Source organism: Genypterus blacodes, unplaced genomic scaffold (genome assembly GCF_046128005.1).
Source record: "Genypterus blacodes isolate CSIRO-AG114 ecotype Tasmania unplaced genomic scaffold, CSIRO-AGI_Gbla_v1 ptg000048l_1, whole genome shotgun sequence".
Taxonomy (NCBI): domain Eukaryota; kingdom Metazoa; phylum Chordata; class Actinopteri; order Ophidiiformes; family Ophidiidae; genus Genypterus; species Genypterus blacodes.
Window position 1 is genome coordinate 3,337,303 of NW_027466861.1, and position 13,630 is coordinate 3,350,932.

At 45.0% G+C, this 13,630-nt stretch overlaps 2 protein-coding genes across 2 annotated transcripts; both read left to right on the plus strand.

The window, feature by feature from the left end:
• Positions 1 to 5,002: 5,002 nt before the first annotated feature.
• polr2k (RNA polymerase II, I and III subunit K) lies at positions 5,003 to 6,120 on the plus strand. The gene is made up of 4 exons (XM_076149931.1): positions 5,003 to 5,112; positions 5,301 to 5,369; positions 5,665 to 5,757; positions 5,894 to 6,120. The coding sequence occupies exons 2-4, from the start codon at positions 5,309 to 5,311 to the stop codon at positions 5,914 to 5,916; spliced, it is 177 nt and encodes a 58-aa protein (XP_076006046.1). The 5' UTR covers positions 5,003 to 5,112; positions 5,301 to 5,308; the 3' UTR covers positions 5,917 to 6,120.
• Positions 6,121 to 6,870: 750 nt separating this feature from the next.
• On the plus strand, positions 6,871 to 13,263 carry spag1a (sperm associated antigen 1a). Its single transcript, XM_076149940.1, has 8 exons — positions 6,871 to 7,307; positions 8,179 to 8,278; positions 8,718 to 8,870; positions 9,175 to 9,332; positions 10,699 to 10,840; positions 11,337 to 11,463; positions 11,805 to 11,942; positions 12,057 to 13,263. The coding sequence occupies exons 1-8, from the start codon at positions 6,956 to 6,958 to the stop codon at positions 12,060 to 12,062; spliced, it is 1,176 nt and encodes a 391-aa protein (XP_076006055.1). The 5' UTR covers positions 6,871 to 6,955; the 3' UTR covers positions 12,063 to 13,263.
• Positions 13,264 to 13,630: the final 367 nt, after the last annotated feature.

The window sequence follows — 13,630 nt, forward strand, 5'->3', positions numbered from 1 at the left end:
GTGTGTGTGTGTGTGTGTGTGTGTGTGTGTGTGTGTGTGTGTGTTCTAATCTTTGGCAGGTTAGATTGTTTTGAAATCTCCACATAGGTTACGTAACATTAAGAAATGTCAAACTCAAAGGGTTGTTTTGAGTGTGTGTGTGTGTTTGGGGGGGGGGGGGGGTTTGACCTCCAAAGGGAGGAAATGCAGCATTGGAACATGGAGGAAACACTACGAAGGCCTGGACAGGGTTTGTATTGTGCGTCCATGGAGAATAATTGGAGGAAAAAACCCATAATTGTCCCTCTTTCTCTCTCTCTCTCTCTCTCTCTTCCTCCCACTCTTTTTCAGATGATGTCACCCCTTCACTTATAACAAACAACACACTGCAGGGCCTCAGGTGGTGCCATTCGCTCCGCCCTCCTCTCCTCCCCCACCAGGTCCAGCCGTCCATCTATCCGTCCGTATGTCCCTGCGCCCCCCCGGGGGACCGACCCGGGAACCATCATCTTAACACCCTCGTTCAATACCTGTCACTCGCCCCTGCACTCATCCATCCATCCATTCACCGAGATGACACGCTAATGGAGCCACAGACGTCCAGCAGGCCCAGTCTATTGACCTGTGTAAGTGAATCCCTTTGGTGTTTACCTTTGAAGACGTTTTCACGGTGCCATGAGGTCAGACGAAGAGGTCACGGGCTCAAGGTTTCATTTTCCTGTCTAATATTCTCTTCATATCTCAAAAACCTCTGAAGTGACTGAGCTGAAAGACGACGACGAGCTTAGCCTCAATCCTGTTAGCAACTGTAGCCGATCAACAAACGTAGCACACAGAAAGTACCACAGAATGTGTCGCGATACTTGATTAAGGAACCTGGTTACATTCCCGACCTGGTATGTGCCGGCGTGGTGATGAAAACGCTGCGTCTGTCTCGTCGGCGTACGTGGCTCCACTTCCTGCAAAATAACTCTTTGCTCCAAACAAAAAGGGAGGCAGCTTTGGCCTTCAGGAAGGAGTTTTATTTCAGCTGGAGCCCGGGCGTTGTTCGGAGGGCCAGGGGTGAGGCTCGGGGGGCTGTGGGGGGGCTGTGGGGGGGCTTCACCTCTCCTGTGTGTGTCCTCTGTTTATCCTGTCTGCCTCTCACAAATCTCACTCCAGCAAAAAACCACTGAGATCCACTGAGGATTCAAAAGAACATTTCCGCTTCGGCCTCGATTTAACGTCTTTGTTTACGCCGGTGAATTCAGATTTGTGACGAAGCTGTAAGTATTTCTCTGCTAATGTGATTTCCCCCTCTTTCCGTCAGTGCGGCAAGTTGTTTACCATCTGATCTCTATCCACACTGTACTCTGACACGACAGCAAGCGTGTCTGAGTGTGTATAACTAAGTGCTACAAACACATACATGTCCAAAGTGTGCATGCATGCGTTGCTGCAGTCCACTGGGCTGGTTTCAGGGTGACAGGTTGCAGCAGAACCAGCAGCAGCAGTGTGTTGTTTATGCTCGTCACTGTCACAAGCAGCGGGATTGTCTCCATGGAGAGGCTGCACAGGACCTGGCACAGGCTCCAGATTGCATTCTTCGACGCCTGCGGAACATTCAGCGTCATGTTCCATGTCAGCAGGCTGTACATGATGGTTGCCACAGCGACAGGGAACAAGAACGGGGCAAACAGGAGCATCACGGATGGAGAGAGAGAGAGAGAGAGAGAGAGCGCTCGAGTCGTATCAGGGGTGAAACGAGGCCAAGACGCCTGACAGCTTGGAGTCGGTTACTGTCAGAGGAGCACTTTTCTGGTTTTATGGTTATTCCTGTTAATATTGGTTGAATGGAGGCATAGATAGATTTTGGGTTAGGGTTAGGGTTAACCCTCCTCTCTCTGAGGTCTTTGGTGGCATTGCAACACAAATGCTTGAATTTTAATTTAATGGCATTGTGCAATATGTTGACAACAAAACATTCAACATTACACTCCAAGAAACGCTTTCCAGAACATTGCATAATTCAAAATAACTTGAATAACTGTGTAGGACAAGAAGTTCCTCTTAATGAAGGAATGAAATGACACTGAATCTGAACCTCATCTGAATAAATGTGATGTGTTGTTACCAGAAGTAGAAGTGTAGCTGTGCATGTATGTGTGTGTTTGGTGCGACCTGACCCTTTAACCATCACCTGTCACAAAAAGCAGCTATTTCAAATCCGCAACATCAGCCTCTATGTAATGGCAGTGACCTCTGACCCTTGTATCTGTTTAGAAACCTCTTTGTCCACGACACCACAACACAGATGAGACACCAGCACCTGCGATCCATCACCTGGCTTCATGCTGAGCTGCTGACAGCGTGAGGTTAAAGAGGGACAGGATGGCGAGCGGAGAAAGAGCAGACGGAGCGCAGAGATGTTATCAAACACACATTAAAGACACTGAGGGTCTTATCTCCAGACTGATTCTACCTGTGACGCCCCCCTTCTGCTTCCACCTCCATTTCCATCCCTCTCTTCCACTCCTCCTCCTTAAAATTCCTCCTCCTTGTCATGTTTCTGCACGGTTCTTTGACATCCAGGCTTCCCAGAATTTCGTAGATAGGCTATCAGACGACATGAGGGGAAAATTAATAAACACGGGAAACGAAAAGAAGGCCGTGTGCTCGTGAGAAAGCCATAACAAAGACGCTGTGATGGTTAGAAGTCAGAGAAAAAAGAAACCTGGGAGTGAAACAGAATGTTTGCTATGAAGCCTTTTCAAAGTATACAAACTCTGACTTTAAAACATTCTCATAATCACTTAAGTAAATGTGACTGAGTGGCCTGGACCTTTACACACATAGAACCAAAACACACTACGAGAGCAGGTACACACAACTCAATAGAATTTAAAGAGAATAAACGTGGATAAATTTAACATTTACTAAAAATAAAGCAAAACACTCGTATCGTATCACAATATGTCTGCAAAACATAACTCATTCACTTGTGATTTGGGTGCAGAGTGATGAGTGAATAGGGTTGCTCCCTGTGGGACTCACACACACTCGCACCGCCTGACCCTGAGCTCAATAGAAAGCTCAGTCGCAAAGTTCTGCGGTCGCCATGACATCATTAGGAAACGTTTCAGATACTGATTCATTCATTATCACAATACTGCAGCAGGATGTTTCCATTCTTCTCCAACTCGGCTCTCTCACTGCCAAACACTGACATCAATCTATTTAAATCAATCTGAGCTCAATCAGTATGAGTAAGTATTATAAGTGACTGACAGGCCTGATTGGCTGATGATGTCACCATAGAGATGCATTTGCTGAAGCTGTACTATGACATGACAGCAAATATGATGAGAGAGAGAGGGAACATACAAGAACAACAAGACCAAACATACAACCCTGTCCAACACAACACAACACAACACACACGGTAACACAATCCACCAAATATCATCTGAAAGCTTCATAGTACTAACTTTAAATGATGTACTTAGCTGCAGAGGAGCCGTCACGCTGTCACTCTCCTCATCAAGTTTGACTTCTCATTGACTGTGATTGTTGAAAACAAGCAGGTGCGTCTGTTTGAGATAATTAGAGGCAGTTAGAGGCAGGTTTCCTGCCATAGGGAATTTAAAAATAAGAATAAAAATAAATGAAGTAAAATGTAAATTTTAATAGAATTCACAACAGGCTGCTTTTTGCTTTAACCTTTCAATTAAAATGTCTGGAAATCAATTTTTAAAATGTGTTAAAGAAAATGTATATCTCTCTCTTTCGCTCTCTCTCTCTCGCTCTCGCTCTCTCTCTCTCTCTCTCTCTCTCTCTCTCTCTCTCTCTCTCTCTCTCTCTCTCCTAAACACATTCATCCCTCAAAGGCAGTGGTGCCTGTATGAAAACCATAAACAAATGATCCTGAGCTGTTGTGTGTTGTCCCTGTATGAGTGGAATCTTGTATAGGTTACAGCCTGGTCACTTAACATCTGCTTCTTGATCTCTTTTGTTGACACCTGCATTATCTAGGGAAAGTATTTTGTGTTAACTTGCAAGATTTATGTTTTGGTGAATGATGAAAAGCTTAGATGAAATGTGAAGAACAGAAAACAAGAACACATACCTCTAACTTGTAATGAACTGAATCTAGTGAGGGACACTCTCTGGAGATCATGCAGCAGTGCTGCCACCATCTGGCAACTATCATCATTTACTGATTGGCCCATTGCATTAGGGACAGCTTCAATTGCTGCTATTCCACATGTATAAATGGTATGATAAGACGTTTACATGCAAAGCAATCAAATAACAAACATTTCAATTCACTGCAGCTTGGCTTTAAATCGTCTTGGTGTTATTTCAAATCTTCCTTAATGGATAATAATGTCAAATTATTGTCTGCCAGGATTTACTCTCAATCACGGTCGGTCTAATGCTCAGGAATCAAGTGTAATTACCCCACAGCAATTGAAGACAATGAAAACAGGGGGAGAAACACACCTGTAAATTCAACAATCTTGTCTGTATTATGTCTGGTTTGACCCTGGAGAGTGTTAGTGACTTAGGTGGCATTTTCTCGACAGGCTGTTGCACCTGGAGTGGAGCTAAAGCAAGTAGGAAGATGCTCCCTACTGTCTGATATTTACCTGCTATATTTACACTTTCAAAGTAATCGACCATATCATGAGTAATAAAATACTGAAAAGAGCAATTGAATTCAAAATGAACATATAATTGCGCCAAAATCAATGAATTACTATCAAAGTAGCCTATTTTAAATCAATTCCTGGATAAATTACAAATTGAGTGCATTATGTAGTTCTATACTGCTACCAGTAGAGGGTGTTGTTTTAACTTATACGCCAATGTCTATATTTATGGATGTTCTGCTTCCTCAAAAAGGCAAATTACACCGTACCGACAGAACTGTCATTAATAGTAATGCCTCGTATGAATTATACTGTTAAACTCAAAGTTAAACAATCAATAAACAGACGGAAATATGCTAAATATGGAGTAGAAATGTCTGACCAATCACCAGTCACGTTACTGCGAGGTGGAGCACCGCTGTACGCATGTACGCAATACGCATGTGCAACGTAAGTGTGATGAAAGCGGAGGTAAACAGCTACGGGTTACACGTTTAAAGCGGTAAGAATCTTTATTTGTCGTTTTATTGTGCCTGTCCGTAACATTAACTATATCAAGGTTGAAGCTGAAGGTTCCTACCGTTATTCGGCGAGCGTAGCTGCGGCGGAGGCTGTGATCCCGCCGGCACCACGCTGTGTTCTACGGTTACTACGTTAGCTGTGATGCTAACAGCTATTCATCTGTTTTAGAATCAAAGATGGATGCACAGAAAGATGTACAGCCGCCCAAACAGCAGCCTATGGTCTACATATGTGGAGGTAAACTGGGAAATAAGACTGTTAATAGTTCAAACACACAATCACTGCTGTTGACGCTACAATACTTTCAGAACTCAACTTGAAATACTTTACTAATGCTGCTGCGCCAGTATTAGTAATAATACGGTTACAGCTACTATCCAGTGATACTATCTAGTAGTAAACCTAACCGAGTGCAGTCCAAATAACGTGTTGAAATAGCATATTATAGCTTAGTAATTACAGTTAGAATGTGTAGACAATGTGTTGGTCTTTTTGTGTGATTTATTTATTTTCTCTCGTCCTTTTCTTGTAGAATGTCACACTGAAAATGAAATCAAGGCCCGAGACCCCATCAGATGCAGAGAGTGCGGTTACAGAATCATGTACAAGAAGAGAACCAAGAGATGTATCCTTTTATATATATATATATATATATGTGTGTGTGTGTGTGTGTGTGTGTGTGTGTGTGTGTGTGTTTATATCACTGGATCCTACATTTTCAGTAATAATATCCTCACATTTCCTTGACTGGTTGATCTCAGTGGTTGTTTTTGATGCCCGGTGAGGAAGAGAAGCTCCACAGTTTTGATATTTTCTTTCTTGTGTGTCATGATTGTAGTTTATGATGATTGTAAATAACACAGAGCTCTGACCGCTCAGCATGGATACAGATTAGACACTCTCACAAACAGTGTTTACTTCTACTCTGCATTTCCTCAGAACGGATGGATTCAACTTGTGGTTTATAATAAAAGTATTTTCATCTTGATTGTTTTCATTGTGGCATCTCATCTGATTCCATGATTTTTGAACAATCAGAATTACAACCATGATGTTTTACAATTAGGAAGGCTCACAACTTTTCATTCATTGCACCCTCTCAATTTGAAAAATGATAATTGGAGTTGGAATGTTTTCAATATAATAATTGAACTTACAAAGGTCATTTCCTGTCACATTGCACATAATTACAGATGTTTGTTCCGTCAAATATGTCCTGCACTTCATCTGGGTTGAGTTTCCTGTAAGGATCCTCAAGAGGGAAAGAAAGAAATCAGCTCTTTACTGCAGCCAGGACAGGAATGTAATGGATGGTTAACTCTGCTATTGATTCATCTGTCGCAGAAGTAACAAATTACCATTAGAAGACTCGAGTCGAAACGGCTGCTTCCCGATGCTCAGGGCAGAAAAACCCACGTTGAACAATCACAACACGAAACAGAACATGCAGATAATAATAACGTTTTGCCTATTTATTATATTATTATTATTCTGTCTGCACAATTGTATTCGATTATTTCTCTTTGCATCTATAGCGTAATGTCGTATGTTGTAGCTCAGTCAGACCAGTAGAGCCTCTTTGCTATGAAGTCTAAACCGAGGCTCTCCTGCTGCAGCACTGCAACACTCCACCCCTCCCCCCTCAGTGATGACGGCTTTGGCGTGTCACCGTGAGGGGGAGGCGTGTCCAGCAGAAATCCCCCTGCTAGTGACGGACTTAGCTGCAGCTTTGAGAGGAGGCGATGTAGGGAGGGTGAAAACGAGCGAGCGAGGGAGGAAGAGTTTGTACACACTGCAGAGATAGAGAGAGAGAGAGTGCAGCTATGGGGAATGCACAGGAGAAACCCCCGAGCACTGGAGGAGGACCGGGCTTTAAACCAAATCAGACCCCCGGAGGGAGCTGGAGTCGAGGCTGGGGGGAGAAGCCCCAAGCCCAGAGAGCTTCAGAGAAGAAGGGGGTGAGCAACGGCACCCGGAGAGAGGAGAGTCCTGCTGGAGGACAGAAGGAGCAGAACAGCCCCGCAGTGGACACCAGCTACCTGGACGCCCCCGCCGGCGCTCTTCCTCCTCACCTGGCCCGGTTAAAGAATGAAGGCAACCATCTGTTCAAACACGGCCAGTTTGGGGAGGCTTTGGGGAAATACAGCCAGGCTATTGATGGATGCACTGAAGCAGGTAGGGAAGCCATGTGCACACGTGAGTGATCACCTCAACAAAATAAGACACTGGTGATGCTAATTCAAAACTAACCATCTTTCTTCATTGAGTAACAGTGATGTGAGGAACACACACATTTAGTGACACCAGCAGGAATCCTGATGTGAAGTCAGTTTTAGTTTTAGAGACTCATAGTTTCCCATGTTGTGCCTTTTGGTGGCTACAACTTAAGAAGGCCAGAGACACAGGGAGAAGAACAGATGGGAGACACACAGACACACACACACATGTCCTCCTCTAGCCTCTGTGTGTTAGGTCTCGTAAGGGTATCCGATGAAAGTTGACTTGGGGTGTCATTTGGCTCAATAATCCACAGTATCCCGTGTCAAATATAAATAAATTGTGCTCGTGCTGCTGCTGCTGCTCAATCGTCCATATTTCTCTCATCATCGCACACGGCGACACCCACAGAAAGCAGCCGAGGCGTGAGGAGATTCCTCTGTAGGGGGGTTTTAAGAGTGTAATGGAGCGCTGGCAGGGAAACACTACAGGCCCACATAGACTGAAAGTCGTGCGCTGGTGCGTCAAGCTTTTAGGGACAATTGAATGTCGTGCTGGGCCTTTAAGAGCAGCAGCCAACTTTTAGTGTTGTGGACGGTCTGAGTAATGTAATGGCTGGTGGAGAGTGGAGCCAGGCTTAAAATGATTAGACTAGACTTAAGGTCATAGTGGATTTATGAGGGACGCCGCCGCCGTACTGAAGGGCCGCATCACATCCATCACTACATCTAACTCTAACTGCATTTTGTTGTTATGTGTGTGTTGTGTTGAGGCTCTGTGTTCCCTCTGAGGTCCAGTCTACCAGATGAGTGTTTGTCGCCCCGTACAGGCATTGATAGTCCAGAAGATGTGTGTATTCTCTACTCCAACAGAGCTGCCTGCTACCTCAAAGATGGAAACAGCAACGACTGCATACAGGACTGCAGCAGGTAGGACATGTCACAGTGATCCTTCAGTCACCACTCACACCACGGGAGCAGAATAGACTTGGAATAAAGGCCGGTGCATGCTGTATCCATGGCAGGCTGGAGAGTATTAACGCTCTCAGGGAAAAGGGATTTCTGCTCGCTAATAAGTCCATAATACCCTGAGTGGTGATTGCCACAGACCAGAGCTGCACACACAACTAAAGGTATAAAGGATAATGAGGGCAGAAGTGGGCAGAGGGTTTTTTAATGATGCTCCAGACTCTCTCTACTGCCCAGTATGCACACAATACAAACAAGGAGGCGCCATTATTTGTACACACAAAAAAGGGAACAGGTGAGCGACCGAGGCTGCGGGCTGGATTGTTTCTGAATGCAAGCGTGAGTGTTTGATCCTCTCCTTCCTCCCGTCCCCGGCCGGGCCTCTCCTGATCCTCTTTAGGGCTCTGGAGCTGCAGCCATACTCCCTCAAGCCCCTGCTGCGTAGAGCCATGGCCTACGAGACGCTGGAGCGCTACAGGAAGGCCTACGTGGATTACAAGACCGTGCTACAGATAGACACCGGCGTCCAGGCGGCTCACGACAGCGTCCACAGGTGAGCCACACACACACACACACACACACACAAGGCCCAGCAGAGGGAAGGAAACAGCTCTGGAAGGAGTTCATTCATTCAAAGTCAGCTGATGTGATGATGGGGCCCATAAACCATGATCAGCAGAGCGGCATGGACACAGTGTTTATGACATCATAGTTTAGTGAGGTCGTCGCCGGCCTCAGTAAGCTCTTAATGAGTCGGGTTCAGCGTGTTCAGCACCACGGAGAGCGGCGCTAGAGCGAGAATAGAAACAGCTGAGGTCACACGTTTGGTTCACGCTCTGTGATCTGCCCTCTGTCAGGATCACCAAGATGCTGATTGAAGAGGACGGCCCGGAGTGGAGGGAGAAACTTCCAGAAATTCCCGTGGTTCCTCTGGTGGTCCAGCAGCAGCACAGGGACAAGCCGCTCAGCGCCGAGGTGGCCAAAGCACGAGCTGCCAGAGTGGCGCAGGAGGAAGGTCAGTGACATCACTTCCTCTAAGCTCTCCTGCTGCTGCTTGGGTCAATGTAACATACAACACACACTGTGACAGCCAGTGTGGTGGGAGAGGAAGCGGCCATGTTTTGTTTTGGGATAAAACAGGAATTGTTGAAGTAACAGGAACAGAAGTGGGTCAGCGAGAGAATCAGTGGGTCAACAGAGAGAAGGAGAGAGAGTTGAAGACAGTGTGTCAGACAGTGTGTGTATACTGTGTGTGTGTGTGTGTGGACCATCAATAATGCAGAGGGGAAGGAGATCTACATTGACTGTAGTGATGCTGTAATGGAACAAATGAGGTCAGGTTTCCTGTAAACTGCCCCTGCAAACACACACTAAAAGTCACTGAGCGCTCCAGCACACACACACACACACACACATACATACACATATAGACACATAACACACACCCCACATGAAAACAAACCTTCAAATTACTTATTTTCATTAAATAGTCTTATATGAAATGTTACTTTAGAGGTCCCTCAACTAAGCACAGCACATAAACACACACACACACACACCTCCTTACTTGGAGACTTCTGCAGCATCTTGTGCTTGTACAGGAGCAGCAGCCTAGACAGACCATAAGAACACACACACACACACACTGCCTTTCTGTGAGTGAGTTACACTCAAACGCTCACATTCCCTCATCTGGGAAGTCTCACATTTACAGTCAGTATCACTTTCACGGCTCCTCTCTCTGTGTTTATAACAGCTTTAAAAGCCAGTCAAGTCCTTCCAGAGGCTCATTCACAAGCTGAAGCAGTTTGTGGGCAAAGTGTGTGTGTGTGTGTGTGTGTGACGTAAACATTCTTCCTATGAAATTCATAAACTCTACTAACTCCACAAGCCAGAAATACATAAAAGCATGATTTGATGTATTGCTTTTGATAAAGGCCAGGCCAGGGTTATATCTGTGTGTGTGTGTGTCTGTGTGTGTGTGTGTGTGTTTTTCTGCAAGTCATTAGCACAGCGCTCCTCTCAGCACTTCCAGCACAGCAGTGAGCTCAGTGAGCAGCAGTCGACTCATCGTTCTTCTCTCTGGGCCTATCACACTGATCTGATTGGCTCTGACTGATTGATCGATCTCATCTCAGCATGTTTACACACAAAACCAGAAGGCTCAATACCTCCGCCAAGGCCGAGGAGTCTTCCAAACATGACACCGAATCATTTAGTGATTAAATTGAACACATGATCGCCGGGTGGTGATTGATTATTGACCCAAATATGCAGGATGAGTGATGTGGACTGTGTTGTGTGTTGTGTGTGTGTGATGTGTGTGTGTGAGCGTGCAGACATCCACCACCTCCACTGTCTCCCTGTTCTCCCATTGACAGCCAGGAGACAAGAGACTCGCTTCGCGGCGCTGAAACACCAAGGCAACGACCTGGTGAAGAAAGGCCAATTTCACGAGGCTCTCAAGAAGTACACTGAATGTCTCACCATCAAACCCACTGAATGTGCTCTCTACACTAACAGGTACACACAGCCGTGTCTGCTTCAGGGACACAAGCCTCGGCTCGTTTTTCAGAATGTTTGTGTTTTGTTCGACACAATTAGAGAATTTGAGAAAAGTTTTTCCTCAATGCTGAAACTTCCTGATATTCATAATTTCCTGACTTTATATTTCCGGGTCTTATATCTTCTATATTTATATAAACATGCGGTATCTTTCATATTACAGAATCAGCCTACCTCATACTGTCAGTGTACTGGAGCTAACAGTAGAGGGCGCCACATGACCATCCTCTTCAATCTGTTATCACTATCGGGAAGTTAAATATGTTCAGGATCAGCATCAGTCAGATATCATTAATGTCAAGTCAAGGAAAATTTGCATTTCAGCCACATTTATATAAACTCCTGTCAGGACAAATATTATTATGTTAGAGTTTTTTCTGCCCACTGGCCTCAGACTTAATGGAAGCCGTCAGCCGCAGTGTCAGCGTCCATCTTCTTCTTCTTCTCTCCTCAGAGCCATTTGCCAGCTGAGGCTGAGCCGCTTCGACGAGGCCAAACAGGACTGTGACACGGCCCTGCGGATGGAGCCGAGCAACAAGAAAGCTTTCTACAGACGAGCTCTGGCTCACAAGGGCCTACAGGTCAGCAGGGGTCACTGCAGATTTAGCACTGAACAGGACTATCATCTTCATATGAGACAGAAGTGTGTATGAAATTAGAGAACAACTTTGCACCAAAGCACCCAGAGATGACAAGAACAAGGGAGATTAGCCTTTAATTACTAGTCACTGCTGAATGACTACACAGGTGTGTTGTGTAGTTGTTTCAGACACACACAAGTACAAGAAACTGCCTGAGAGAATACTTTATTATTACCTGCATAATGAAAGTACAATACAAAGTCTTAACATCATGCTTCTTTCCTTCCCTGTGTGTGTGTGTGTGTGTGTGTGTGTACAACATGCCCCTTTCCCTCCCTCAGGACTACATGGCAGCCAGCACTGACCTGTTGGAGGTCCTCCAGCTGGACCCCAACGTTCATGAGGCTGAGCAGGAGCTCACGGTGGTGACGGGGCTGCTGAGGCAGAGCCTTATTGACAACGCTGAACAAACACCGAGGGTAAGACATTTCCTGCACCGTCACACACACACAAAGAGGCACACTTTCACCACCTTTTTTCTTAATTCAGAGAGACAGTCAAGCTAGGGGTGACATTCTGTTTCTTCCTTCCAGGTTTGATGGTTGTTGCTGCGTGCACATGGCAGGTAGAGCAGGGAAAGGACTTCATACAGCCAGGAAGTAACGCCTGCGTGATGGGAGTGACTGGTGCTCACTCCTGGGATTCGCTCCTCAGATGACCAGCTTCAACTATGCATCAACACGTGCAAAAGCACCATTACACCATTTTATAGAACCCACGGCAGCCCCACAGAGAGGAGGTGTGATGTAAGAAGGCCACATGTCCGAGTGCTTGTGACTCGCTTGCACGATGGAGACTTTCTCTGTGTGAGGTCATGGACCAGTGCAGTGTCACATGGCGGCGCTGCAGAGCTCCGTTACATGGCAGAGGAGGAGCAGAGGGAAGGATGTGTGCCTTATTGAGATTTCTACCACAGCTGGGATGAAATAAGCCAAGGTCGATTTTTTTAATTTAATGATTCGTTTTAAGGATGTTTTTGTTCTGACCCAAACTAATGACACGAGAACTGACAGGAACTCTTACCTACCATTCATGTTCAAAGCTGCGTGCAACTGGACTGTTTTTACAGATATAAAAGAAGTAAAAAACAAAATTGAAAACAGATTTAGGGAGACAAGACGAGACATGATGACCTTTGCATTAATCTAACTGCTTTACTGCAAAAACTACTTGCACATTTTCTCTGATTTCTGTTCCTCTGAGGTGAGGCGATGATAAAATAATGAACCCCAGTTTAAGGATCCAAAAACATGCAAGCTCAGTGCTAAAATCCAGTTTAGATGTTAGAAATCGTCATGGTTACAGGTTCACATGTACTGTAAGACTGCAAAGTCTCAGGTTCAGGTCTTGAATATACTCAAGATGAGTGTGTGTGTGCGTGTGTGTGTTTTAAAGGTGTACAGTATTTAACCAGAGGTTTCAGGGAGGTTACAGGGGGGGACGATATTAAACCGGGCACCGGTTTTGCGCGTCCGTTGCCGGTGAAAATCACGGACAACACGTTTTTGCTTTTAGATTATTTCCGGCCACCGGGACCACCGTCCGAAAGCACCAGTGTCCGAAACCGCCCCCTGAAACCTCCCTGAAACCAGAGGTTTCAGACACACGAGTTGACGATATTTGACGGGTTTGCGCGCGCGGACGCCGGGAACGTCCGTTCCGTTATGATCTATAAAAGAGGGGCGCGAGAGAAAAAGTTTGAGAACCACTGGGCTAATGGAATGTAAGAGCATGTTTATGTAAATAATTTGAATGCAGATGTAAATAATTAAAATCCAATGTGGAAGCTTTGATTTTGCTTTTCATGTTATAAAAATAAAATGAGCAAAAACTATTTTTTTGAGAATTGCTTCTAAAAAGGAGTGAAAAACTTGAGTCAAATGTTTTTTCGTTTGACACCTATAAATAATCCCTTATTATAAGATAACATTTATAAATATTGAGTTTTCTTTGCCAAACCAGAGTCATCTATTTGTTTTTAAAATAATCTAAGATGACTAATAGGAATCATTTCTAGAACGAGGAGAAAGAAAATAATCAGAAGAAAATTTGGAAAATGAATCTTACTAGTATAGATGATGGACATTCATTGATTCAATCCAGCAAA

Bases quoted from the DNA above. Each gene is read 5' to 3' on its own strand.
- polr2k (XM_076149931.1), top strand. From the start codon at position 5,309: ATGGATGCACAGAAAGATGTACAGCCGCCCAAACAGCAGCCTATGGTC. The intron at 5,370-5,664 runs GTAAACTGGGAA...CTTTTCTTGTAG, and splicing joins TATGGTCTACATATGTGGAG to AATGTCACACTGAAAATGAA. The intron at 5,758-5,893 runs GTATCCTTTTAT...GGTTGATCTCAG, and splicing joins CAAGAAGAGAACCAAGAGAT to TGGTTGTTTTTGATGCCCGG.
- spag1a (XM_076149940.1), top strand. From the start codon at position 6,956: ATGGGGAATGCACAGGAGAAACCCCCGAGCACTGGAGGAGGACCGGGC. The intron at 7,308-8,178 runs GTAGGGAAGCCA...CGCCCCGTACAG, and splicing joins TGATGGATGCACTGAAGCAG to GCATTGATAGTCCAGAAGAT. The intron at 11,464-11,804 runs GTCAGCAGGGGT...TCCCTCCCTCAG, and splicing joins TGGCTCACAAGGGCCTACAG to GACTACATGGCAGCCAGCAC.